The sequence below is a fragment of the Salmo trutta genome, chromosome 12 (assembly GCF_901001165.1).
Source record: "Salmo trutta chromosome 12, fSalTru1.1, whole genome shotgun sequence".
NCBI lineage: Eukaryota > Metazoa > Chordata > Actinopteri > Salmoniformes > Salmonidae > Salmo > Salmo trutta.
The window spans coordinates 9369920-9396574 of NC_042968.1; the positions used below are offsets into that span (position 1 = coordinate 9369920).

At 41.9% G+C, this 26655-nt stretch overlaps 2 protein-coding genes across 4 annotated transcripts; one reads left to right on the forward strand and one right to left on the reverse strand.

Annotated features, from left to right (window-relative positions):
- Positions 1-232: 232 nt before the first annotated feature.
- LOC115202889 (26S proteasome regulatory subunit 6A-B) lies at positions 233-13913 on the forward strand. 2 transcript variants are annotated; one of them, XM_029767046.1, is made up of 12 exons: positions 233-358; positions 881-961; positions 1141-1266; positions 1451-1555; positions 7309-7371; positions 7502-7639; positions 7735-7878; positions 9610-9758; positions 9887-9983; positions 13005-13150; positions 13284-13365; positions 13580-13913. In XM_029767046.1, the coding sequence occupies exons 1-12, from the start codon at positions 317-319 to the stop codon at positions 13688-13690; spliced, it is 1284 nt and encodes a 427-aa protein (XP_029622906.1). In that variant the 5' UTR covers positions 233-316; the 3' UTR covers positions 13691-13913. The 2 variants fall into 2 exon arrangements, with proteins under 2 accessions (XP_029622906.1, XP_029622907.1); XM_029767047.1 differs by having other exon boundaries at positions 260-352.
- Positions 13914-14229: 316 nt separating this feature from the next.
- LOC115202890 (mitochondrial carrier homolog 2) lies at positions 14230-25527 on the reverse strand. Of its 2 annotated transcripts, XM_029767048.1 has the most exons (14): positions 25374-25527; positions 24265-24349; positions 19320-19426; positions 18975-19001; positions 18809-18865; positions 17986-18043; positions 17809-17860; positions 17657-17716; positions 17311-17404; positions 16832-16879; positions 16452-16519; positions 16109-16308; positions 15113-15188; positions 14829-14950 (listed from the first exon to the last, which is right to left on the reverse strand). In XM_029767048.1, exons 1-13 carry the CDS (start codon positions 25458-25460, stop codon positions 15121-15123), a joined length of 1011 nt encoding a protein of 336 aa, XP_029622908.1. In that variant the 5' UTR covers positions 25461-25527; the 3' UTR covers positions 14829-14950; positions 15113-15120. The 2 variants fall into 2 exon arrangements, with proteins under 2 accessions (XP_029622909.1, XP_029622908.1); XM_029767049.1 differs by lacking the exon at positions 16109-16308 and having other exon boundaries at positions 14230-14950; positions 25374-25519.
- Between the last annotated feature and the right edge of the window lie 1128 nt (positions 25528-26655).

A 26655-nucleotide genomic window follows, 5' to 3' on the forward strand; every position in this document is an offset into this window, starting at 1 on the left:
ATCTGGCCCTGCGGCCTTCTAAATGTTAACCTGAATCCTGTCAAGGAATGTTTTGTCTTCTCAGGCCCTTAAGCCTGTGTAGGGGACTATGACTGTGATGTGGACTATGACTGAAGGAGTGGGATGCTTTTTTACATGTATTTTATTGTTCTATTGTATATGTGTTACATTTTTTTCCATTGCAGGAAAGGGGAAGTATCTCAGTCACTACCCGTACAGTAGGTGGCGGCAATACACCTTATCGGTTGTAGTCTGCCGATAAACCTCAAAGAAAGAAGAAATAGAAGCGCCTACCAAGAAGAAGACAAGCGAAAAGATGGCGTCGCTGAATGACAGATCAGTTTGGGATGAGGTGGAGGTTTGTTCCTTGAATTAACTGATTTGAATGTGTTCATGAATTTATTTTGATTAAAACATCTATTATTTGAATATGATCGTAATGATGAAGTTAACATGTATTCAATAAACGAAAGAGCTTATCCTTTTATCATTTAGCATAGGTACAAGCTAACGTTAGCTAGCCTGTTAAATTGATGTGAGAGTGACACAGGAAACTTTTCTTAACGTTAGGTTGGTCACATAAAACACATGTTTGGCTTGGTATTTAGCATGGTAACGTAGTTAGCTAGTTATCAACTTTCGGTCAGTTAACTTTGTTAGCTAGTAACTAACGTTACACACACACACTGAGATTCGTAAACCTATCTGCAAGTTGTTAGCTAACGTTAGCCTGGCTATTTTGCTTGTTTAATTAGCCGCTAGCTAGTTTGGATAGTTTGCTTATAGCTAGGTATCGTGATTATTGTATAACGTTACCGTTAACGGTAGTAGCTAGATAGTTACGTTGTATCAACATTACAATTTTGTTTGTCAACAATAGGATGGGATCGGCGAAGAAGTCCTCAAAATGTCCCCTGAAGAGATCGTTCAGCGGACACGTCTTCTTGACAGTGAAATAAAGGTAACGTTAGATACTTAACAACTCATTTGAGCTGTTATTGGTGTATCAGATGGCCCTCACTATTCTTTATTTTTGTCTCCACCATATACTTTACCCTTCCCTTTATGAAATGACGATATGAAAAGTAGGAATAAGTTGTGCCTAGGTCTATACATTCAATTGGACTCTTTATGTTGTAGATCATGAAGAGTGAGGTATTGAGGGTAACCCATGAGCTGCAGGCCATGAAGGACAAAATTAAAGAAAACACAGAGAAGATCAAAGTGAACAAGACCCTGCCATACCTGGTCTCCAATGTCATCGAGGTAGGAGCATGAAGAAATATGTACACTGTTGTCACAATGTCACATTAATGCTTTATTGTATTGAACAGTTTAGATTCAAAAGCTCAATTCTTGTGAAACTCACTTTTGTGATGGGTGTTTATGACCATACAACAGTGTCTGGATTGTCACAGGTTAGGTTTGAGATGTCTTAAAACTCTTGCAGCTTCTGGATGTGGACCCAAATGACCAGGAGGAGGATGGAGCAAATATTGATCTAGATTCCCAGAGGAAGGGCAAATGTGCTGTCATCAAAACATCTACAAGACAGGTAAGTAGCAACTAGGAATATGTCCAATCCAGTGTTTTCTGCAGCAGTCATTTAGCTGTGGCGTTGTGCCACGGCAAAATCATGCCAACAAAATACGGAACATGAAAACATATTTATTCCAAGACGCACTTTGAAGATGATGGAACAATCCACATTTACTTTTCCTCTGCAAACAAAACGAGTAATTAATAGAAATGTCTGACAACCCCATAATAGAATATCTATTTACTTAGTCGGCTTGTTTTGTGTTCTTTTTATTTATTTATTTTTATTTCACCTTTATTTAACCAGGTAGGCAAGTTGAGAACAAGTTCTCATTTACAATTGCGACCTGGCCAAGATAAAGCAAAGCAGTTCGACAACATACAAAAACACAGAGTTACACATGGAGTAAAACAACATACAATCAATGATGCAGTAGAAAAAAAATAAGACTATATACAATGTGAGCAAATGATGTGAGATAATGGAGGTAAAGGCAAAAAAATGCCATGGTGGCAAAGTAAATAAAGTATGGCAAGAAAAAAACACTGGAATGGTAGATTTGTAGTTTGAAGAAAGTTAAAAGTTAAAATATAAATAATATGGTGCAAAGGAGCAAAATAAATAAAATAAATAAATACAGTAGGGGAAAAGGTAGTAGTTTGGGCTCAATTAAAGATGGGCTATGTACAGGTGCAGAGATCTGTGAGCTGCTCTGATAGCAGGTGCTTAAAGCTAGTGAGGGAGATAAGTGTTTCCAGTTTTAGAGATTTTTGTAGTTCGTTCCAATCATTGGCAGCTGAGAACTGGAAGGAGAGACGACCAAAGGAGGAGTTGGCTTTAGGGGTGACCAGAGAGATATACCTGCTGGAGCGCGTGCTACAGGTGGGTGCTGCTATGGTGACCAGTGAGCGGAGATAAGGGGGGACTTTACCTAGCAGGGTCTTGTAGATGACCTGGAGCCAATGTGTTGGGCGACGATGATGAAGTGAAGGCCAGCCAACGAGAGCATACAGGTCGCAGTGGTGGGTTGTATATGGGGCTTTGGTGACAAAACGGATGGCACTGTGATAGACTGCATCCAGCTTGTTGAGTAGGGTATTGGAGGCTATTTTGTAAATGACATCGCCGAAGTCGAGGATTGGTAGGATGGTCAGTTTTACGAGGGTATGTTTGGCAGCATGAGTGAAGGATGCTTTGTTGCGAAATAGGAAGCTAATTCTAGATTTCACTTTGGATTGGAGATGATTGATGTGAGTCTGGAAGGAGAGTTTACAGTCTAACCAGACACCTAGGTATTTGTAGTTGTCCACAAATTCTAAGTTAGAACCGTCCAGAGAAGTGATGCTGGATGGGCGGGCAGGTGCAGGCAGCGATCGGTTGAAGAGCATACATTTAGTTTTACTTGTGTTTAGGAGCAGTTGGAGACCACGGAAGGAGAGTTGAATGGCATTGAAGCTCGTCTGGAGGGTTGTTAACACAGTGTCCAAAGAAGGGCCAGAAGTATACAGAATGGTGTCGTCTGCGTAGAGGTGGATCAGAGATTCACCAGCAGCAAGAGCGACATCATTTATGTATACAGAGAAAAGAGTTGGCCCAAGAATTGAACCCTGTGGTACCCCCATAGAGACTGCCAGAGGTCCAGACAGTAGGCCCTCCGATTTGACACACTGAACTCTGTCAGAGAAGTAGTTGGTGAACCAGGCGACGCAATCGTTTGAGAAACCAAGGCTACTAAGTCTGCCGATGAGGATGTGGTGATTAACAGAGTCAAAAGCTTTGGCCAGGTCAATGAATACGGCAGCACAGTAATGTTTCTTATCGATGGCGGTTACGATGTCGTTTAGGACCTTGAGCGTGGCTGAGGTGCACCCATGACCAGCTCTGAAACCAGATTGCATAGCGGAGAGGGTGCGGTGGGATTCAAAATAGTCGGTAATCTGTTTGTTGACTTGGCTTTCGAAGACCTTAGAAAGGCAGGGTAGGATGGATATAGGTCTGTAGCAACTTGGGTCAAGAGTGTCACCTCCTTTGAAGAGGGGGATGACAGCAGCTGCTTTCCAATCTATGGGAATCTCAGACGACACGAAAGAGAGGTTGAACAGGCTAGTAATAGGGGTTGCAATAATTTCGGCAGATAATTTTAGAAAGAAAGGGTCCAGATTGTCAAGCCCAGCTGATTTGTAGGGGTCCAGATTTTGCAGCTCTTTCAGAACATCAGCTGAATGGATTTGGGAGAAGGAGAAATGGGGGAGGCTTGGGCGAGTAGCTGTGGGGGGTGCAGTGCTGTTGAATGCAGTAGGGGTAGTTAGGTGGAAAGCATGGCCAGCCGTAGAAAAATGCTTATTGAAATTCTCAATTATAGTGGGCTTATCGGTGGTGACAGAGTTTCCTATCCTCAGTGCAGTGGGCAGTTGGGAGGAGGTGTTCTTATTCTCCATGGACTTTACAATGTCCCAGAACTTTTTAGAGTTGGAGTTGCACGAAGCAAATTTCTGTTTGAAAAAGCTAGCCTTGGCTTTTCTAACTGCCTGTGTGTATTGGTTTCTAACTTCCCTAAAAAGTTGCATATCGCGGGGGCAGTTCGATGCTAATGCAGAACGCCACAGGATATTTTTGTGTTGGTTAAGGGCAGTCAGGTCTGGGGAGAACCAAGGGCTATATCTGTTCCTGGTTCTAAATTTCTTGAAAGGGGCATGCTTATTTAAGATGGAGAGGAAGGCATTTTTAAAAAATAACCAGGCATCCTCTACTGACGGGATGAGGTCAATATCCTTCCAGGATACCAGGGCCAGGTCGATTAGAAAGGCTTGCTCGTTGAAATGTTTCAGGGAGCGTTTGACAGTGATGAGTGGAGGTCGTTTGACCGCTGACCCATTACGGGTGCAGGCAATGAGGCAGTGATCGCTGAGATCTTGGTTGAAAACAGCAGAGGTGTAATTAGAGGGCACATTGGTTAGGATGATATCTATGAGGGTGCCAGTGTTTGCGGCTTTGGGGTTGTACCTGGTGGGTTCATTAATAATTTGTGTGAGATTGAGGGCATCAAGCTTGGATTGTAGAATGGCTGGGGTGTTAAGCATGTCCCAGTTTAGGTCGCCTAGTAGCACAAGCTCTGAAGATAGATGGGGGGCAATCAGTTCACATATGGTGTCCAGAGCACAGCTAGGGGCCGAGGGGGGTCTATAGCAGGCGGCAACGGTGAGAGACTTGTTTTTGGAGAGGTGGATTTTGAAAAGTAGAAGTTCAAATTGTTTGGGTACAGACCTGGATAGCAGGACAGAACTCTGCAAGCTATCTCTGCAGTAGATTGCAACACCGCCCCCTTTGGTCGTTCTATCTTGTCTGAAAACGTTGTAGTTAGGGATGAAGATTTCACAGTTTTTGGTGGACTTCCTAAGCCAAGATTCAGACACAGCCAGGACATCCGGGTTGGCAGAGTGTGCTAAAGCAGTGAATAAAACAAACTTAGGGAGGAGGCTTCTAATGTTAACATGCATGAAACCAAGGCTATTACGGTTACAGAAGTCATCAAAAGAGAGCGCCTGGGGAGTAGGTGTGGAGCCAGGCACTGAAGGGCCTGGATTCACCTCTACATCCCCAGCGGAGCAGAGAAGGATAAGTATGAGGGTACGGCTAAAAGCTATAAGACTTGGTCGTCTGTGACGTCCAGAATAGAGAGAAAAAGGAGCAGGTATCTGGGGGCGATAAAATAGCTTCAAGGTATAATGTACAGACAAAGGTATGGTGGGATGTGAGTACAGAGGAGGTAAACCTAGGCATTTAGTGATTATGAGAGAGATATTGTCTCTAGAAATATCATTGAAACCAGAAGATGTCATAGCATGTGTGGGTGGAGGAACTGAGAGGTTGGATAAGGTATAATGAGCAGGGCTAGAGGCTCTACAGTGAAATAAGCCAATAAACACTAACCAGAACAGCAATGGACAAGGCATATTGACATTAAGGAGAGGCATGCTTAGCCGAGTGATCAGAGGGTCCAGTGAGAATCAGACAGCTAGCCGGGCCATAGGTAGCAAGCTGGTGGAAGATGGGAGGGAGGTCTGTTTTTAGCCGCCTCGTGCGTTTCCGTCTGTGGGTTAGTGGGGTTCCGTGTGGAAGGGGGGACCTGTCCAAGTTGGCAAAATAGTTAGTTATAGTGGCCCAAGAAAAGTGTCCGATAGACCTATTCAGATCGCAGCCGAAAAGACAGCTAACGATTAGCTGGCCGCAGATGGGCGATCAGGTTACGTCGCGACGGAGGGGCCAGTTGGAACAACTCCCTCGGGCAGATAACGTCGGTGATCCAGTCGTGAAGACCCAATGGGGCTCCGCATCGGCAGTAAAACGGGTCAGGATAGGTGAGTTGTAGCCCAGGAGACACTTCACTTCACTTCACTTCTCTGCGAGATGAATAATCCTCTTGAGGCGCATTCAAGTTACCATTCCCAAAATTGAATATAGGCTATATTTATTTAATAGGCTACTCAAACTTTTACCAGCCGCACCGGTTTACACTTTATATGGCCTGCTTATAGTCTAGTGAACTAATGCCTGAATTAATGTAAGAATTTTATTCTTATTTAACTAGGCAAGTCAGTTAATAAGAACAAATTCTTATTTTCAATGATGGCCTAGGAACAGTGGGTTAGCTGCCTCGTTCGGGCAGAACAACAGATTTTTACCTTGTCAGCTCGGGGATTCGATCTTGCAACCTTTCGGTTACTAGTCCAACGCTCTAACCACTAGGCTACCTGCCGTCCATAATGAACTGAATTATCTAAATCGAATAGGCCTACCTACTTGCAGGCTTTGTATCCATCTTCTGTGTTGTCCTTCCAAACTGGGGATTTCACTCGTGCAGCACTGGTTTCCACTATATTTTTGTAGCCTGTTCCCTTATCATAACCACTAATTTTATTTCTCCACTTAGGCCTATGTTAACCAATTTTGCGTGAGCTAGGCTATCCAGGGAAAGTAAACTTGGCAAAGTTTCGTATTATCACTTGGGGAGAGAGAACATAAGCTCTGCATGTCGACCAATTTGAACCTTTTTTTGTGCCACACAAATAAGGGACAGTTCCTGGCTCCACACTCTCAATGCGTGCGTGGCTGGTAGCCTTATGTCTGTCTCGCCGCTCACAGAATGGAATTCGCAACACAACAAACTCCTGGGTTTTTAAAATGTGTATTATCTCGATTTAAAATGTTTCCGACCATCATGTAATTGTTCTGAACCGTAAGCCGACCCACAGGTTGAAAGAATGTGGGAATCCGACCTGATGCAGGACTCTACTAATGATTAGCCCAATAGGGTAAATGCAGATAGGAAACCCCATGCTTCAGCCTATTTATTTATAGCCACTATGCTTCATCAGTTGGGCTACAGGCAATAATGCTTATTACTAATAGCATACCTGATAATATGCTATTAGCAATATGTAAAAATAATTGTAACAAATAATTTTACCAATATGTTATTTTCCTAATTTCTGGAGGTTGAAATTACATTTTAGATGGTGTCTGCATAATTTTATTTGCATTCATTTTGGACAACATTTTTTTTTTTAAATTCACCAGAACAAAATGAAATAAATCAGCCCCTCTGCGACATTTTCCCAGAGGAAATACTGGTCCGGTCTACTTACAAGTTCAACTGCATTTTGATCAGTACCTTTCCTGTGTCATACTTAGTAAATTAAAACAGTTATTAATAGGAGTTATTAAGCAGTTGTAGTTGACAGCGGTTGCCCCTTTTTGTGCTCTTGCAGACCTACTTCCTCCCGGTCATTGGCTTGGTGGATGCAGAGAAACTGAAGCCGGGAGACCTCGTGGTGAGCCCCTTTATCTTCACTTGAGTGTCCTTGAATAGCAGCTCCCTCTGCTCAACAAGCTAAGGATTTATTTTTTGGTTATGCTTGAGTGTCGCATTTTATTTTTCTCTTTCCCTGTGGTGATGACCAGGGGGTAAACAAGGACTCATACCTGATCCTGGAAACCCTGCCCACGGAGTACGACTCCAGAGTCAAAGCCATGGAGGTGGACGAGCGCCCCACTGAACAGTACAGTGACATTGGGGGATTAGACAAACAGATCCAGGAGGTCCGATATTATCATTTGTATCTTATCTCTTTAGACACTCATATGTGAATGTAATTGCAGTTTTAGTAACGTGATGCTATTCTTTTGACTTTCAGCTGGTGGAAGCAATCGTTCTGCCCATGAACCACAAGGAGAAGTTTGACAACCTGGGTATTCAGCCACCTAAGGGGGTTTTGATGTATGGCCCCCCAGGTACAGGGAAAACCCTACTGGCTAGGGCCTGTGCTGCCCAGACCAAGGTAAAACAAAACACTGACCTTCTGGCTTGCATTTTAGCAAGGGGTTATTTGTTAGTGCGGGAGTGTCAACTCCTTTTCTGCTTTAGGTAAAATTATGTATACAGGCAGAGTTTGATTTATTTACAGTTGAAGTCTGAAGTTTATATACACCTTAGCCAAATACATTTAAACTGTTTTTCACAATTCCTGACATTTAATCCAAATAAAAAATCCCTGTAAACTTTATTTTAAGAATGTTAAATGTCAGAATAATAGTAGAGAGATTGATTTATTTAGGCTTTTATTTCTTTCATCACATTCCCAGTGGGTCAGAAGTTTACATACACTGAATTAGTATTTTGTAGCATTGCCTTTAAATTGTTTAACTTGGGTCAAATGTTTCGGGTAGCCTTCCACAAGCTTCCCACAATAAGTTTGGTGAATTTTGGCCCATTCCTCCTGACAGAGCTGGTGTAACTGAGTCAGGCTTGTAGGCCTCCTTGCTCACACACGCTTTTTCAGTTCTGCCCACAAATGTTCTATAGGATTGAGGTCAGGGCTTTGTGATGGCCACCCCAATACCTTGACTTTGTTGTCCTTAAGCCATTTTGCCACATCATTGGAAGTATGCTTGGGGTCATTGTCCATTTGGAAGACCCATTTGCGACCAAGCGTTAACTTCCTGACTGATGTCTTGAGATGTTGCTTCAATATATCCACATAATTGTCCTTCCTAATAATGCCATCTATTTAGTGAAGTGCACCAGTCCCTCCTGCAGCAAAGCACCCCCACAACATGATGCTGCCACCCCCTTGTTTCACTGTTGGGATGGTGTTCTTCGGCTTGCAAGCCTCCCCCTTTTTCCTCCAAACATAAGGATGGTCATTATGGCCAAACAGTTCTATTTTTGTTTCATCAGACCAGAGGACATTTCTCAAAAAAGTACGATCCTTGTCCCCATGTACAGTTGCAAACAGTAGTCTTGGATTTTTATGGCGGTTTTGGAGCAGTGGCTTCTTCCTTGCTGAGTGGCCTTTCAGGTTATGTCGATATATGACTGGTTTTACTGTGGACATAGATACTTTTGTACCTGTTTCCTCCAGCATCTTCACAAGGTCCTTTGCTGTTCTGGGATTGATTTGCACTATTCACACCAAAGTACGTTCATCTCTAGGAGACAGAACGCGTCTTCTTCCTGAGTGGTATGAGGGCTGCGTGGTCCCAAGTTTGTACAGATGAACGTGGTACCTTCAGGCATTTGGAAATTGCTCCCAAGGATGAACTAGACTTGTGGAGGTCTACAATCTTCTGAGGTCTTGGCTGATTTCTTTTGATTTTCCCATGATGTCAAGCAAAGAGGTACTGAGTTTGAAGGTAGGCCTTGAAATACATCCACAGGTACCCCTCCAATTGACTCAAATTATGTCAATTAGTCTATCAGAAGCTTCTAAAGCCATGACATAATTTTCGGGAATTTTCCAAGCTTTTTAAAGGCACAGTCAACTTAGTGTATGTAAACTTCTGACCCACTGGAATTGTGATACAGTGAATTATAAGTGAAATAATCTGTCTGTAAACAATTGTTGGAAAAATCACTTGTGTCATGCACAAAGTAGATGTCCTAACCAACTTTCCAAAACTATAGTTTGTTAACAAGAAATTTGTGGAGTGGTTGAAAAACGAGTTTTAATGACTCCAACCTAAGTTTATGTAAACTTCTGACTTCAACGGTACCTTTCATCCTACTACAGGCCACATTCCTCAAGTTGGCTGGCCCACAGCTGGTCCAGATGTTCATTGGTGATGGTGCCAAGCTGGTCCGAGATGCCTTTGCCCTGGCCAAGGAGAAGGCCCCCTCTATCATCTTCATAGACGAGCTGGACGCCATTGGAACCAAACGGTGAGTGGTGCAGTTAAACTGTACGAGTCCTATACTGTAAACCAGCTACTGACGAGAAGTTTCACAGTTGCTATCCATAGCTGTTTAATAGCATGGACACAAGCCTCTGATCCATTTGATTTCTCCAGGTTTGACAGTGAGAAAGCAGGTGACAGGGAGGTACAGAGAACTATGCTTGAGCTCCTCAACCAGCTGGACGGGTTCCAGCCCAACATGCAAGTTAAGGTATTACTCAGTTCTTTCCATTCTTTTGAGGTACCCAAGATACCTGGTACATAAGGAGAAGTGTCTGTTTCACAATGCTGAGGAAGGCCCTATATTGTTGGCCTGGCTGATGCGACTCCGGTGACTCAGAGCGCAGGGAGAGCTGTGATGCACTGGTCTGGATAGGCTGTTGTAAATGCATTATTGATTGGTTCTCTTCGCTGAATTTTTTGTGTTCAATGTGAACACTCCAAAGGAACTCAGACCCCTCAAAAGAGCCCCCAAAGCGAACCGAACCGAGACCATCTCGAGAGGCGGTCTGACTTCAGTTTGCATTTTTAGGGAAATGTGAACACAAAGCACCATTTCCCCTGCCATAACCCCTCACATTGGTGCCACAAAAGTGAAATGATGACGTTTTCTGTTTTTGGATATTGATTAGCGATTGTCATGGATGCACAGACCTTACAAAATGTCTGGAGTTTTATACTGACACGATGTTCAGATTATTTGTTTGCAATATGTGATCTTTAGACTAAAGGTCTTCCCAGGTCCAACAGATCTGAAATTCTAACAGACCTGAAACCCAGAGCGGGGTCTGTGTCCTAAATTCTGACTTTTGTCTTGGGTAAAATGTATTTACCGACTGGACCCGATTGGACCTGTCCTTTAATTTATTGTTTGTGTGATGAGAACTGCATGAGCATGTTATGTCAGCCAATTGCAACTCAATAAAACGTATAGCTTATGTCCAGCTGAAACTGGTTCCAGCTGCTCACCTCTGAGGAGAGTAAAAGCAGCCTTGGACTAGGCTACTGTTGATTGCGAAGATGGAGTTATTTTTCATTGAAGTAAAATGAGAGGAGAAAGAGTATAGTGAAAAGAAGCTGACAAAGGGAATGTCCTCAGGGACAAGTTTTAATGTTGTTGTGGACAAAGATGAGAAGAACGTTGGCGCGGCCAAATGGACTGTGTGCAACTCACTATTCAAGTTTGATACAATTTTATACCTTTTCATTTATTTATTTTTGAATTTATTCTTAATTGTTTAGTCATTAATAATTATTAAACGTTTGTTGTAAAAGAAATAGAATTAGCCTATTGCTGTCGTTTGGTAGGCCGACGGTAGGTAAATCGCCTTAGTTGGTAATAGCTGCAATATAGGCCTAGCCTGTTAAACTTTTTTGAAGATTTCATTCTGTTGAGCCATTTTCATTAGCCAAATTAAATTCCAGCTGTAATGTATGCCGCAATATAATAGCATTACCGGTAGGCCTACTATGCTTTTCGCACTCAAACCATGAAAAGGATAAATCAGAGGGCAAGATGCAAAACGTAATTTAATGGCGCATTATAGTAACCTGTTTTGTATTTTCCCTATAAACAATGACTTGACTTACTTTTATTACCATAATAAAGATAAGCAGCTTTTATGTGGTATGGTTATTATTAACCTTAGCTACCGCAGGCCTATGAAGGCAGTGCGCACTGGCACTCCAACTGTCTCCGACAGTTGAACTTGAGGTGAGAAAGAATGTTTTATGCCTACCAGAGTTAAGCATTGTATTGTTTCGATTAAAACGAGTATCTTGATTTTGAATATTCGGATCGAAAATGAACGAATTAGCCGGCGTCCTGTACAGCAGTAGTAGCCTATTTGACAAGTATAAAGAAGTCGATGTTGGGAACATGGCACCGGCATAGAACTATCTTTCTCTCGGTCTCTAGGGCTAGGCCTAAGCTTGTCTCCTTTAATATATATATATATTTTTACATTAATATCATATAGTGGATGCTTATGCCTATATGCATGCAATTCCCTGATGCATTTGGCACTCAAATCTCCAACAGCTAAACCGTGAGGTAGACAATTATTGTTTAGGAAATGAGAGTCGTTTTTAATATGCTAAACATCACTGAAACACAAGGAATAGTTTTTAGTAATCTGTTATTGGCAGTTAATAAGGACACGTAACTGGATCATTTGGTCAATATCACTTGTTTATTGATGGCGCTGGCAGCGACCAGTTGGAGGTTTCTTTCTACTTTCGGATCTGAACGGTGTCTCAGATCCGAACCAGCACTGGTCTGTTTGCCATGGTCCTTTTCGGAACGGGTCAGGCTGTCCTCAGGTCCATTCGGAACAGGCTCAGTTTAAAAATAAATATCAATGCATATCGGGTCGGGTGGGAAAGCCAAATCCATTTCGGAACGGGTCCAACTTTTTGTACCCGTGAAGACCTACTTTAGGCTGAGTTTCATAAGCTGTTTATTCGATTGTGGGGTTTGAATAGTGAGAAGACAACAGGGTACAAAGTCAGTGCTAGTTAATAAAGGGGAAGTAGCCAACATTGGGTGTACAATTTTCAATTACAGCGTTATTTAGTCTTTAGTTATTATTCTTCAATTTATTATGTTACCAATAATATTGATATGTTAATATCTAACTAAATCCAATCTAGACTCCAAACTGTGAGTAGGTAGTATATCTAGCTGTACGATAACACGTTCTGTTGGAATGGCTGGTCCTGCACTTTGTGAAAACCCAGAGTGCATTGAGTGAAAGTTGGGTCTTTGGTTCCTTTCTAAACATAGCAATGTGAATGCAAAAAGGATTTGGGACCTTCACAAGTGAAGTGAAGTGAACTGGCAAAAGAGTTGAGTCCTCATTCAAAAGCAAGGGCAGTGTGAATAAACATTTTATTTTTGCTTTTACCACAAAGTTCCCTTTAAAGAGGACTGAGATCAGTTATTTTCAACACGCTCAAATGTTTTATTTTTCCTGGGAGGTTGAGACCTATCATTGTTTGGATTTGAAAATCCAACAGTTGTTATGGAAGGGGGTGGCGATCGGGGGTCGTGTGTGGGTGTTTGAGTGAGAAAGACACAGAGGAGAAAATGATCAGTAAAAGCACAGCCCCCTTCATTATCGACAACATCAACAGTCTTTCCAAACTGAGGTCAGGAGGACTTTGAGTTAGGTGTTAGCCAGACTACTATATTGTACGCTGACACCTTGACTTTCTGATCCTCTTCTGCCAGGTTATCGCTGCCACTAACAGGGTGGATATCCTAGATCCCGCACTGCTGCGTTCTGGACGTCTGGACCGTAAGATTGAGTTCCCAATGCCCAATGAGGAAGCACGAGCCCGCATCATGCAGATTCACTCACGCAAGATGAACGTCAGGTTCGGACCAATCCACTATGCTTCATCCTACATTAGCCAAATTGATATGCATGTTATGATTAAATGTACCGCTGAGCTCAAAGTTATACACGGGCTCCTCATGTATTATTCAGAATCTGTTTTGTTCCCACAGCCCTGATGTCAACTATGAGGAGCTGGCCAGGTGCACTGATGACTTCAATGGCGCCCAGTGCAAAGCAGTGTGTGTGGAGGCGGTGAGTCATACCTCTCACACTAAACATGCACAAATTTGTGAAGGAACAAACCAGCCCTATTAACTAAAGTACAGTTACGTTGTTTCCTTTTCCCTGGTGAAATACTGTTAGTCACGGTTTGATTGTATGACTTAATTTGCCCTTTTTTCTTAAAATATCAATATATGTAGGAACGACAAGAACAAACAAGGATTTTACTCTTTCCTTCTTCCAGGGTATGATCGCCCTTCGCAGGGGGGCAACTGAGCTCAATCATGAGGACTACATGGAAGGCATCTTGGAAGTACAAGCTAAGAAGAAGGCCAACCTGCAGTACTATGCCTAAGGCTCTTCAGGGGAAGTGTGTGATACTCTCCAGTTGTATCCAAAACATGAACCAATCTGTACTATTTGTGCAGCCATAATAGTCCCCATTAGTGTGCAACATTAACACTAATTGCCACTTCTCACTCTTTGGTGCTTTGGAAGTTGTTTGGTGTGAGGCCGGGACTGGAGACATGTTTTGGTTTATTGTACCATGAAAGAATAAAAAAAGCTTTTTTCATTAATACAGTTGCCCTTGGGCTAGATGGAAATAATTAACAAGCTGTGGCAAAGACATCGCCACATATTTCAGATGTTACCATTTACAAATATGAAAGGGGCATTTTGCCATCATATTCGGGCTGTTACCTGCGAGTACTTCCAATGGAGTGTCAAAAGGACCATTTTGCACTTTTGACAGACAGCCAATGTACTTCTGTGAAACTAATCGCCTATTGTGATTCAGTTTGTGTAGCAAATGTTCAGGGTGTAACTTGATGTTTTGAATCAATGTTTCAGGGGACTAGCTACACACTGGAGAATGAAATCGAAAGCAAAAAGTCCAAAAAAGCATCTTTATTTGGATCAGTCAAAATGAGTTAATACAAGCACCTGACTGCTTTGACAAGGCCATAGACATGTCAACTCAAACTCCATAGCTCAGTGTGGCCCCAAGTTACCTTAACACATCCATTTCTTATCATGTGATTACATACATCAATACAAGGTCCCAATTCCCAATAACTTTAATTCAAAACATTACATGCAGATTAGCTAAAACTCCCATGTTAAATTCAGAGCACAGGGAGGGCTTCCACTCAATGCCAGCCAGATATACAGGGTATTCCGAAAGTTTATATTGGCAATAGGTGACATACGATTTAGTCTTCCATCACAGAAAGAGGAACTATTACAATCTTACTTATTCCTGGATTTAGGTGAAACGGCTCCATTTAATTATCCTGCAGTACAGTTTTACAAATTTCTATATATTAAAATAAAGCTCTTCACATTTCCAATCAAAGCAGCACATTGCTGTAAAACAATGCAATTTTATCTTTACTTGATGACAGGTTGTAAAAAAAGAAAAAAATCGTAAACAAGTGCATACAAAGGATTAGATGCCAGCGATCCACCCCCTTTCAGGCAATGTCAATTTATATTACAATTAGATTCTATGCAGGTAGTTCAAGACTTAAAAAAATCTCTTCTGGTCGATTGCATACGTCTTCCCCACAGGCAGCTTCCGGAAAAATAAACTGTTGCCTCTGCTCATGTTTCCCTATAAATAGAGGAAATACAAAACAGGAACAGCTTAACGGCACAAATTCAGCCATAATAATTTTTTAACATGTTAACCAACGTGAATAAGTAAGGATCTTATGGTTGTAAGCCATGTCTGTTACACCTGTGTAGTATTAACATTTTGAAAGCAGCAACCTACCTCTAGGCTCAGGTGCCTCCAGCAGTCCACCCAGGTTGGATATATTGAAGCATAGGGAGGGAGGCCGCCAGCCAGACTGTAAAAGACAGGAGTGCTTATGTGGAAAGCCAGCCTCAGACATAAACCACTCACAACAGGGAAACTTTAAAAAAAGGTCCAATGCAGCCATTTAAAATCGCTATCAAATCCTTTATTGGTAACCAGTACCTTACTGTGATTGTTTTTAATTAAAATGGTCAATGGTCTCAAGCAAGAATTTTTCCTAGGACTGTTGGAGTGGTATGAGTAAGGGACCTATTTGGACGAGCTTTATATGCGAGGGCTATGTAACCTGAAAACTAGCTGTCATTGGCAGAGGTTTGAAACTATGGATGTGCGATACGGCCTAACAATCATACCTCTTTCTTTTTAGTTATGGCTGTTTCACAATTTATCAACCCCCCCAAAATAAAGATTGTTCAAATACACTACATTTCAAACAGTCAGCAATAATTAACAAATTCAGGGCTTGTGAAATTATACATAGGCTAAATAAGCATTCCACTAATAATTTTATTAGTTCAACATGCTTTTTTGGAATACTGTTTGAACAGCATCCTAGTCCATACACTTTGTTCAGATGTTGGAAATCAAGTGGCCTACCTTAAGCTTATTGCACATTTAGAAAACAGACTAGACAGTCTTTGGCTAAAATGCTGCTAGTGGTACTGCAATGCTGCGCGACAATCTGATCGTTAATTTGACAGAATCGGTATTCCCATTTTAGTTGTCTGCTCTGCATGCAAATTGAGGAGTGGAGACAAAGGGTATCGTTAGAAAGGCTAATTTAATGTTTCGGTGTCCATTTGACCAATTCTGTTTCTGCAAATAGAGAATTGAATCCACTTGTCAGAGAGGAAGAAGTGAGCTCATCTATGTTGTTGTGAGTGGCAGGGGAGGGGTTTGGTGTGTGTGTAAACAGAGAGGAAGATGCAAAGCGTGAGGTTTCACTCTCACCAAAATCTGTCCAAAATAAGCCCAATGCGTTTCCATGGGTTTTATTTTGGACCTTAGCATGCCTTCGGGACAATGACTCCCATTGTTGAGGCAGAGACAAGTATCTCATCATCATATACGCATCTCTGGTGTAAATGGGAAGGTGTACACAGCACAGAAGGATCAAAGGAGACGAGACCGAAACGAGGGGACAAACGCTCCTAAAAACAAATAAACTTGAATTCTTGTGATACAGGTATTTGGAATATTACCCAAAAACAAAATCATTTGATATAATCGCCCAGACCTATTTGAAACGCTTTGTGTTATTGGTGTAAAAAAACGTCCAAACGCAGCTACTTACCCGCAGTCGTTGACGGCCATGAGGTTTGACACCAAAACAAAGGGGTATGTGAGCATACTGGCGAAGAACTGGAACACGAGAGGGAGATACAAATTGACAACATCAGCAACCAAGGCAATACATTTTAGTCATTTAGCAGGAGTTCTTATAAAAAGCGACTTACAGTATTGAGTGCATACATTTATTTACATTTTGTACTGGTCCCCCGTGGGAATTGAACCCACAACCCTGGTGTTGCAAGCGCCATGATCTACCAACTGAGCCACACTGGACCCCAATAAAAGTCCCATCAACTGTTTACCTGTATGGTATTAATAGTTGCCCGTGTTATGACCTTACATTGACAAATTGTAGATTTAAAACAAATGTTTTACACTTACCCCAGTCCCAGCCTGAGCGCAGTTCTTTATTTCTCCTGTGTGACTCATCTGTGAGGAAAGGATAAAAAATCAAATAAATAAAAAATGTATAAATCACTTACCCATGCATTCTACACTGACAATGTACTTCAGTACAGGATCGTTTTTTTTTTTAATGTGAGGTCCACATCTACTTTAAAGGCCCAGTGCAGTCAAAAATGTGATTTTCCTATGTTAAAAAAATAAAATAAAAATAGAATACCACACTATGAGGTTGGAATAATACTGTGAAAATTATAATGCCCTTTTAGTGTAAGAGCAGTCTGAAAAGGCCGCCTGAATGTTCAGCCTGTTTTGGTGGGATGGAGTTTTGGCCTGCCTGTGAAAACAATCACAGTAAGGTACTTAATTGTTACCCAGAAATGATTTGACACGGAGATAAAGATGGCGGCATTGGACCTTTAAACTAGTGTCAAAATCCCCAAATCCATCTGCCTTACTGAGTCGTCAATGGCGTATGTGTTGACGAGGTGGGCAAGCATGTTGCAGATCCACAGAGACAGTATGTCACCCAGCAGACGAGGAATAAGGCCCCTGCATGAGAGCACAGTTATTAAGACAGGAAAAAAAAGAGGGCATGGTACAGACATCCAGAGAAAACGGCCTCTAGACAACAATTCATTTGCAAGATTCAGGACCAAGCATAAACCTACTTTTAAAAATAACTTCAAAAATGATTGACTGAATTTACTGAGGTCAAATGTATTCTAGTAATTTAGCAGGTCAAGACTAAAGGTTACGCTTGATGAAACATTGGTCATGTAGCCAAAGGAAGATCATACTTACGCAAAGAATCCCAGAACTCCTTCATTCTTGTAGACAGTGACGATGGAGTCAAACACTCCACTGCAAGAAAACAAGAAACATTTGTAATATTCAGTATTACATGGCTATAAATTGTATAAACACATATTGAACTTGGGTTAAGAAAAACTCACCTGTACTTGGTTTCTCTACCGATAAACTGGACCATGCATCTCAAGGTGATCACTTTGGAACAAACAGAAAATAAACCATTCAGAACCCAGTATCCATGCAGTAATCATTATCCTATGAGAACATTTGAGGCAAAGGGTGACATGACAAACGTTGCTCGACACAAACAGTACAATTACCATGGAAGGGGTGCGTTACGATCGTGGCACAGGAGCGGGCTATCATCTCTTTGGTTGTCTGGTAAAATCAAATCAAATCAAATTTATTTATATAGCCCTTCGTACATCAGCTGAAATCTCAAAGTGCTGTACAGAAACCCAGCCTAAAACCCCAAACAGCAAGCAATGCATGTGAAAGAAGCACGGTGGCTGGGAAAAACTCCCTAGGAAAAACTCCTGAGAAAGGCCAAAAACCTAGGAAGAAACCTAGAGAGGAACCAGGCTATGAGGGGTGGCCAGTCCTCTTCTGGCTGTGCCGGGTGGATATTATAACAGAACATGGTCAAGATGTTAAAATGTTCGTAAATGACCAGCATGGTCAAATAATAATAATCATAGTAATTGTCGAGGGTGCAACAAGCACGTCCGGTGAACAGGTCAGGGTTCCGTAGCCGCAGGCAGAACAGTTGAAACTGGAGCAGCAGCATGGCCAGGTGGACTGGGGACAGCAAGGAGTCATCAAAAGAAAAACAGAAAGAATGGAGATGCAGAATTTGGGAGAAACCATGAATCCAGTTTGGACAGCTTAAGCGGGGGATAATTCCCCTTACACCAAGAACCATCTCCGCTCCAGATATTAACTTACTTGCGTATGGTGAAAAAAAACACAGCTAAGCGACAATTTACAGAATAAGGTCTGTTCAAGCCACGTCTAACAGAACTGTGAAACAAATCTGAATATTTTGATTGATCTTGGTTTTGTCAAAAGCAATAACATGCTAAAAAAATAATAATAAAAAAAATCTGTCAAACCATCTGCTTTACTGGACAAATTAATTTATACCTCATTCACAACATGCTGTAAGGATCCCTCTTCAGCTTTCTGACTGGTTCCAGAGACCTAAAAAGGATTGAAAACTGACCATCAATATCCACAGCCTGAATTTAAAAGATTTTATAAAATAAGAAACAATTATACAATTAATCCATAACCAGGCCAAAATATTTACCTCATATTTGCCTGCATCCTGGCATCTCTGTTAAAGACAGCAGTGATTAGTTCAACAGAGATCCATTTCCATAGTGGTGTGTCGACACATTGCCATTTATGAATTTAGAAACAAATAGCATTGGTCACACTCACCATCCTAAGACAGTGAAAGGCCAATGCAGTTCAAGTCAGAGTCAATTCCCAAGCCAGCATATAGCTTATTCTCTGACGAGCATGACTTTCAATACAGAATGTGATCACATTTCCCATTCATTTATGTTTGAGGCTAGACTACTGCTGAGGTCTGGAAACATCAGATAACATTTACATAGGAAGCTACATTAAGCCAGCTTGTTAGACCCACCTGCAAGACGCTGCTGTGTACAAGGGTGCCGATGGTCCCTGCACATAGCCTGGGGGCTAGGCCATTAAAGAGACCTACCTTGCCATCAATCTTTATGATGTGCTTTGCTAAAAGACAGAAATTAGAGGACACAGAAAATATGTTCATTAGTATGGTACGGATAGGCCAGTCTTATTTCCGGTAGCCTACTAGTTGGAGTTTAACATAAACATAAGTCTAGTTTTAAATTCATCACTAGTAGTGCTGCGCAGGTTGACTCATAACCCGCAGTCCCCGCGGTTATATCCGCTGGACGGGCTGGTTTAGTATCATGGAACTATTGTGTGAATGAAGGCCAGGTTGAATAAAGAGAAAATACCTTTTAAAAAAAATGATGTATCTATTGGCAAAATAGATTTTTTTCTTTCATTATTTTATGCTCTCTGGCATTAAGCCTATGCATATAAGCTTTAGGGCCTAACTGTACACCAACCAAATATCCTACACGCCAACCGTCAAACGCTTTTGCGAACGGGCAGAAAGAGTTAACCTCGATCCACGGAGGCAAAAAGGACAATGTTGGAGTTTAATTCAATAAGAGAAAAGACGCGGAATGGAGAGTATAAAAATATTTGGTGAAGTGGTAAAAGAGGATGATGGCAGTGTGTTGTGTGTGATGATTGTGAGTTGCTATAAAAATTTGACAGTCAAGACAGGGACTTCAAATAGACCTATGGCACATCAAGGGAACTGTAGCCTACTGTTCAGATGGGTTAAAATGGGAGCTGAAATCTAGACACTGAATGTAGGTCTATAACCTCTCACATAGCCTTAATATGAACTCCTGCAGAATTAAGCATTTCTTGCAGTAAAATGATACACCAAGTGTAGGACACATTTTGACTCGGGAACAGGAGTGGAGATATGGTTTATTTCTTTCAGCATCTTGAGAGCATGCAAATCCACATTTAGATGCTATCTTTATCAGCATCATAAAAGCTGATAGTATTTCAACCACATAAAATATGCATCCAAGCCTAACTGAAATCTTTCACAGCTTTCCATTTCCTTACAACCGGTCAAACTAATGTCATTTGGAAAGTTAGCCAAATCTTTCCGAGTTATTTATTGCATTTTCCTCCCATCCCTAAATGTCTTTGCTCCACAAAAGAAGCAGAGATGACAAAACTTTACCGATGTCAACAAGATTGCATTCATTCTAACAATTTATGACATTCTGGTGAGCAAGGGATTATTTAGTCTTCTAGGCCAACATAATGACAGAAGATAAGCTGCATGTATCAAATTTAGACAAGTTGACTAACGAATAGCCTACCAAAATGTCCGAAATTATAAGCACCAACATAACTTGGGCAAAATAAATCTTGCACCCGGTCAACAAAAATGGTTTGCCGTCTTGACTGTAGTCTACAGCACATTTAATATATTATGCTTGATCCGAAAATGTGTTCAGAGGCTCCGTATGGAGGGTTTGACGCAATTGCGGAACCTCCAGAGGCATGCAGAGGCCAAACTGAGCGCCAAAGTCCATACTGCAATGTCGTGCGCCTCCCAAATTTTGTAACAAAGAGCTCCGTATAGCTCTGGATTGATATGATTGGTTGACAGTAGGTGAGAGGTTCTGTATAAACAGAAACTCACTTCCTTGACAACTTCCTTCACAACAGCTCTGCACTGCTCCAGTACACTACATGACCAAAAGTATATGGGCACCTGCTCATCTAACATCTCATTCCAAAATCATGGGCATTAATATAGAGTTGGTCTCCCATTTTCTGCTATAACAGCCTCCACTCTTCTGGGAAGGCTTTCCACTAGATGTTGGAACATCGCTGCAGGGACTTGCTTCCATTCAGCCACAAGAGCATTAGTGAGGTCGGGTACTGATGTGAGACGATTAGGCCTGGCTCGCAGTCGGCGTTACAATTCATCCCAAAGGTGTTCCATGAGGTTGAGGTCAGGGCTCTGTGCACTCCAGACAAGTCCTTCCACACCGATCTCGGCAAACCATTTCTGTATGGATCTCGCTTTGTGCTTGGAGGCATTGTCATGCGGAAACAGGAAAGGGCCTTCCCCAAACTGTTGCCACAAAGTTGGAAGAATGCAATCATCTAAAATGTAATTGTATGCTGTAGCGTTAAGATTTCCCTTCACCGGAACTAAGGGGTCTAGTCCGAACGATGAAAAGCAGCCCCAGACCATCATTCATCCTCTAACAAACTTTAGTTTGCACTATGAATTGGGGCCAGGCAGCTTTATCCTGGCATCTGCCAAACCCAGATTCGTCCGTCGGACTGCCAGATGGTGAAGCGTGATTCATCACTCCAGAGAACGCGTTTCCACTGCTCCAGAGTCCAATGGCAGCAAGCTTTATACTACTCCAGCAGACACTTGGCATTGCGCATGGTGATCTTAGGCTTGCGTGCGGTTGCTCGGCCAAGGCAAGGGCTCCATTTCATGAAGCCCTTACACAGTCTGGAAGTGTGTTTTGGGTCATTGTCCTGTTGAAAAACAAAATGATAGTTCCACTAAGCGCAAACCAGATGGGATGGCGTATCGCTGCAGGATGCTGTGGTAGCCATGCTGGTTAAGTGTGCCTTGAATTCTAAATAAATCACTGACAGTGGCACCAGCAAAGCACCCCCACACCACCTCTTCCATTCTTCACGGGGAGGAACCACACATGTGGAGATCATCCATTCACCTACTCTGCATCTCAGAAAGACATGGCGGTTGAACCAACAATCTCAAATTTGGACTCATCAGACCAAAGGACAGATTTCCATCGGTCTAATGTCCATTGCTCGTGTTTCTTGGCCCAAGCAAGTCTCTTCTTATTGGTGTCCTTAAAGTAATGATGGACTGTCATTTCTCTTTGCTTATTTGAGTTGTTCTTGCCATAATATGGACTTGGTCTTTTACCAAATAGGGCATCTTCTGTATACCACCCCTACCTTGTCACTACACAACTGATTGGCTCAAACGCATTAAGGAGGAAAGAAATTCCACAAATTAACTTTTAACAAGGCACACCTGTTAATTGAAATTCATTCCAGGTGACTGCCTAATTTAGCTGGTTGAGACAATGCTAAGAGTATGCAAAGCTACAGTATCATCAAGGTTACTTTGAAAAATCTAAAATATATTTTGATTTGTTTAACACTTTTTTGCTTACTACATGATTCCATATGTGTTATTTCATAGTTTTGATGTCTTCATTATTCTACAATGTAGAAAATAGTAAAAATAAAGAAAAACCCTTAAATGAGTAGGTGTCCAAACTTTTGACTGGTACTGTACATCTGCATGTTTTTTTTGTGCAACAGTATCTTCTAAATCAAAGAGGAATATGCAAAACAATATGTTAGTTAAATGAAGTAGTTAAGAGAAAACATTAAAATGTTGCCAAAGATTATAGGGTCCCCTAGGAAACACTTGTCAACACTTTGGTTCCTGCCCTGTCACAATAACTCCTCCCTGGCATTTTAATTTTTCGTCATATCAAACACAATTTAAAAAGTGCCCACTATTATATTCTAACTGTAAAATTTGAATAATCATTCAATTTCCATGATTCCAACAGTTCACCCAACTGTTTTGCTCTAAATCACAAGTCAAAATGCAATTGCAACATTTGGTCAAAATGAAGGCCTAGATTGTTTGCACAAATCATGCAGCCCTATGTGGCAGTGTGGAAATCATCTCAAATGAGTGCAGGAAATGCAGAAATGGATGAAAATGCTGAAATGTATTTTTGGTTGAAGTTGAACAGTATAAAACATTCAGAATAGAGAAAGACCCATTGAAATCAATTAGAATGTATAGTTAGCTAACGCACCTTTGTACTTTGTGCTGTAACGTACAATCAACCTTATTTTAGTGCCCAACATTTTTTTATATTTCCAGGTCAATTTCTCCCTTTTCCAGCAAAATCAATGACGAGACCATCCCGTCTCTGCATGACTGAAGGCAATTAGCTCCGTTGGGTCTTTTTAAAAATGGCGGGTGGGGAAGCGAAACCTATTGCGTGATCACCCGATCTGTCCAATTTATCACCGCTAAAATGTAAATAAACACTATAAAGAGTTTATATGATTTATCATTACATACCTATTTGAAGGTTTGTGCCGAATTTGAGTCGGGTGTTTAGGGCGGTTCTAAAGTTATCTTCAGAAGTAAACAGCTGCTGTCACAGCTTTTGAGAGTCATGATGGCTTGCAGTGATGAGCAAAAAACGAATGCATTCAGTTGTACAATTGACTAGATATCCCCCTTACCCTGTCCCTTTCTTGCTTTTAATCTGCTGGAGAGGCTGTACGACATAGAATGAGTTGCATTATGCGGGCTGTAGGTTACGTCATGACACGTCACGATTTGACGTACAGCGTCAGTTTTTTTTCAACTTTTCTCCAAAACTATCGGGCAATTCTATGCAAATCAAAGCTTGAGTAGAAACGCACTTCACACCCCAGTATATGTTGGCACCATCGGATCGGTCTCGCACTACTAATAAAAGCAAAATGTGCCGTCTTTATTTTTAATACCATTATATTATATTTTGGCCATATCGCCCAGCCCTATTCTGTACTGTCTTTATTATTATTTTGCTATTGCCTAGTGCATAGGCAACTCGAAAAGCGGTTGTGAAATATGAACACGGAGCTCACATACTTTTGAAAAATGTAATTGCTATTATTTTCTTTGAATATCATTTAAGATGGTACCAGTTTAACACCCTACACCTGCTCAGGAAGCAGGACTATCTTCCATATTTCACAACCGCTTTTCGAGTTGTCTATGCGCGAGTCAATACCAAAATAATACCAAGGTGGTGTAGCCTGTCGAGTTACGACCCGCTTACAACTAACTTGTACAACCATCCCGATGCTAACAGAAAAACCAGCTAATCATTTTGCAAGTGGGTAGACTGGAATTCAGGTCTCACCATAGGCAAACAGTCCTGGCAGCTGGTACACTTGTCTACCAAACAGGTTTCTTCCTAGGGACGGAGGGAGAGGTTCATGTCCAACCTGAAAAAGGAGTACATGTGCAATTGCCATTTATTAGGCTATCTGGGTAATTATATAATACATTGCAGTGAACGTCATATGAGGCCAAGTGTCAGTCAGTTATTGTTAGAACTAGTACAATTTGCTAGGCTAGCTAGCTAGATTAGCAATATGCTACATTTGTTTTACTTTCTTTGCAGACATTTGACACAGTACAATTATCATACATCTTATCTGACAACAACACACACAGTAATGCATTATGATCCAGCGAACTACCCGGTCGTGTTATAACCTTACTCATTTGCTAGCTCGCGTTACTCGGGTGAGTGGGCCAAAGGGCACCCATCCTGTCATGAACGTTTTGAATGAGAGCTAGTTACGTTAGCCAGTCCGTTATTCTCAAGGTATTGATAATGTCACACAAATTAACATGATAGCTGGCTAAATAGGGTCATGTCTAGTTGGGCTACTGTGTCAGATTTAGGTACAAATGAGTTTTTTTGTGTGCATTTTAGCTAACCCTAACACTTTCCCTAAACTTAACCTAATTCTCCCAACCTGTTACAGTACATGTCATTGTTTCTCATAACCTGCTACTTAAAGTCAAATTTGACAAAAGCTGCATCACTCCTAGACAAACCCGCTAGATATAAATAATTGTAAAAGAATGTAATTGTTTATCTGCAACAAAAATGTCGAAACCACTTCCTTAGTTAGCTAACAAGCTAACGTAGCTTAGCTCTTAACCTTTGCGTGGCGTCAACCCCCTTGCTACTAATTCTAACTAGCTATAGAAACATAAGGTTTGAAACGATAAGTAAACTGATGTTTAGGTAATATATTGTCATGAGATCAGCTTGAATGTATCAGCTGTGTGGAGTATGGAAAGTAACGTTAGTTCTAGTTAGCTAGCTAATCGTTATGGCTGTTGTTGCAGCTAACGTTAGCTACAGTAGCCTGTCAGTTACAGAACCGGCCTCGACGTAAAGCTAGCAGGATCAAACATTCTGGTTTGTTTAATCTCAATATATATATGTCTTACCTGAACTAGAACTTTGATGTACATGAGGGGGTGGGAAAGGACCGTTAATCCAGACCCCAGAAGTACTTGGCCACACGTGTCCGCCATTATGGAGCAAACTAATAGGATTCTTCTCCTCCCACCAGCCGGGAAGAGAGGAAGGAAAGCTTCAGTAGGTTAGTAACTCACCTCACATGACACAGAAGGGACTGCACAGGCCGCAGATTCTTCACATGACTTTGGCGAAGACTTCATAGGATCCTACTGTGCTGGAATATAGACGTTTTAAATCAGTTGTTTTCATCCTCTCTGAAAGATTAGTGGCTATATCAATTTGGCGCATACACATACATTTTAGTAGGCCTAGAAATCTGAAGGAATAGTGTTATGGTCTTACAATCTTGAGGTGAAAAGAAGACCATGAAGATAAAAGTGAAAAAAAGCGCACCCACCATCAGCTCTGCAGTATCCAAGCCGACCTTCGACCAGACCAGAGTTGAAAAGCCGACCATCGACCTGACCAGTTGGCTGACCAGCTGACCGTCAACCAGACCAGCGTTGACCAGCTGACCGTCGAACAGACTAGCGTTGACCAGACCAGCGTTGACCTGTCAACCAGACCAGCGCTGAGACACCCGACCAGACCAGCAGACCGTTGACCAGCTGACCTTCGACCAGACCAGCGTTGACCAGCTGACCGTTGAGCAGACTAGTGCTGAGCCACCTGACAAGACCAGCGCTGAGCCACCCGACCAGACCATCATTGACCATCTGTTGACCAGACCAGAGCTGAGCCACCTGACCAGACCATCATTGACCATCTGTTGACCAGACTAGAGCTGAGCCACCCAACCAGACCATCATTGACCATCTGTTGACCAGACCAGAGCTGAGCCACCTGACCAGACCATCATTGACCATCTGTTGACCAGACTAGAGCTGAGCCACCCGACCAGACCATCATTGACCATCTGTTGACCAGACCAGAGCTGAGCCACCCGACCAGACCATCATTGACCATCTGTTGACCAGACCAGAGCTGAGCCACTCGACCAGACCATCATTGACCATCTGTTGACCAGACCAGAGCTGAGCCACCCGACCAGACCATCATTGACCATCTGTTGACCAGACCAGAGCTGAGCCACCTGACCAGACCAGCCTGGACCAGACCAGCGTTAACCACCTGTTGACCAGACCAGTGCTGACCAGCCGACTGCGACCAGGCCAACATTGACCTGCTCACGGGGATGATAAAGAACCCTCCCTTGCTCGCTACTTCAATGAAGAAGTCAAATCAATC

Excerpts from the sequence above, each read along its gene's own strand:
- LOC115202889 (XM_029767046.1), top strand. The coding sequence starts at position 317 with ATGGCGTCGCTGAATGACAGATCAGTTTGGGATGAGGTGGAG. Across the intron at positions 359-880 it reads CAGTTTGGGATGAGGTGGAG|GATGGGATCGGCGAAGAAGT; the intron begins GTTTGTTCCTTG and ends TGTCAACAATAG. Across the intron at positions 1,556-7,308 it reads TCAAAACATCTACAAGACAG|ACCTACTTCCTCCCGGTCAT; the intron begins GTAAGTAGCAAC and ends GTGCTCTTGCAG.
- LOC115202890 (XM_029767048.1), bottom strand. The coding sequence starts at position 25,460 with ATGGCGGACACGTGTGGCCAAGTACTTCTGGGGTCTGGATTAACGGTC. Across the intron at positions 17,861-17,985 it reads CGTAACGCACCCCTTCCATG|TGATCACCTTGAGATGCATG; the intron begins GTAATTGTACTG and ends TTTGTTCCAAAG. Across the intron at positions 15,189-16,108 it reads CTTATTTTGGACAGATTTTG|TCTGGCTGGCGGCCTCCCTC; the intron begins GTGAGAGTGAAA and ends TGTCTTTTACAG.